Source organism: Acanthisitta chloris, unplaced genomic scaffold (genome assembly GCF_000695815.1).
Source record: "Acanthisitta chloris isolate BGI_N310 unplaced genomic scaffold, ASM69581v1 scaffold36716, whole genome shotgun sequence".
NCBI classification, from domain to species: domain Eukaryota; kingdom Metazoa; phylum Chordata; class Aves; order Passeriformes; family Acanthisittidae; genus Acanthisitta; species Acanthisitta chloris.
This window is the reverse complement of record NW_008677108.1, coordinates 4,478-5,739: the sequence shown is the minus strand read 5'-3', so window position 1 is coordinate 5,739 and position 1,262 is coordinate 4,478. Positions and strand designations below refer to the sequence as shown.

General features: G+C 40.8%; 1 protein-coding gene across 1 annotated transcript in view; it reads left to right on the top strand.

Moving 5' to 3' along the window:
- SDF2L1 (stromal cell-derived factor 2-like 1) overlaps nucleotides 1-775 on the top strand; it is a gene marked incomplete at its 5' end in the record, with an annotated part of 2,841 nt that extends 2,066 nt beyond the window's left edge. Inside the window, one exon of the mRNA XM_009076383.1 lies at nucleotides 106-775. Coding sequence (XP_009074631.1) covers nucleotides 106-384 — 279 coding nt within the window. The remainder of the gene's footprint in view (nucleotides 1-105) is intronic.
- Nucleotides 776-1,262: the final 487 nt, after the last annotated feature.

Below are 1,262 nucleotides of genomic sequence, written 5' to 3'. Positions count from 1 at the left end.
TTCCCTATCCTTGTCTTTAAACTCTGCTGACTTTGTGGTTGATGTTTGTGTGTATTGGAGGTGTGTGCTTACATTTTCAGTTCAGGAAGTTTGTCTCTCTAACAGGAAGTAAGTGCCTTTGGTGATGATGGCGAAGGAGATGACCTGGATATCTGGATTGTGCAATGCAGTGGGACTTACTGGGAGAGGGAGGACGCAGTGCGCTTCAAGCACGTGGGAACTGAGGTGTTCCTGTCCATAACAGGGGAACAGTATGGCCATCCCATTAGAGGCCAGCGGGAAGTTCATGGCATGCCTACTGCCAATCATCACAACTATTGGAAGGCAATGGAGGGAGTCTTCATCAAACCCAGTATGGACCCTGCAAAACATGATGAGCTCTGAATTGAGAGAGGATCCAAAATGCTTCAGTTGACTCCAGTGTTCGGAGATGCTCATCCTTGGTCTCTTCTAAGTCCTGCCTTGCCTGAGTGACTGACTTTGTGTATTGCTGAAGGGCATTAGTTCATTCTAGGAATGCAGTACTTCCGTGGGGAGTGGCCTCTGCCAGGTTCAGCCACTGACATTTATTTGGTGAAATCCTTTCTGAATTTTCAAACTTAATTGGTGAAGCTAGTTCATACATCTGTTAGTTTTTGTTGTCATTTGCTTGTTACTTTTTCTCAAATTCAAAGGAAGCAGAAAAATGGAAGTAATGTGTTTCTGTAGTCCCAAGTACCAAAAACTTTGTATTTTGTAACCTTTTTCCAACTATAATTAAATATTTGGAAACTGATTTCTACTTCTTAGTGAGAGAATGTTGTTGACAAGAAGATGGATTGAATCTAGAAAGGGAAAGATGGTTCTCAAATGTGGTATCTTTTGCCTGGCTTGAAGTCAGCTATTCAGCCTTTGAGTAAAAAAAAGTATCCATTTGAAAATTGCTTCCAGTGTCTTTCATGAGTTTCATTCTGTACTGTACTGGAAGAGTTGAAAATATTGTGTATGTTGGAGTAAGAAGACAAAATTTTAATATCTTACTTTATCCAAGAAGTTCAGATATTCTGATAATGGTGATACAGCTAATTGTCAATTGGTAAGGCTGCTCTGCTCTGTGAACTGGTGCAGAAAGCTGCTGCTTGTTTAACCAATACTAGAATTTTATCAGATTCCTTGTGGTGCAAAGGAACAGTTGAATTTGGCTTATGTTGTACTTGTGTGTCACTCTGCAAGATCAGGATGAGAATCCGGATGAATAAATAGTGGGGCATATACCCATGTGG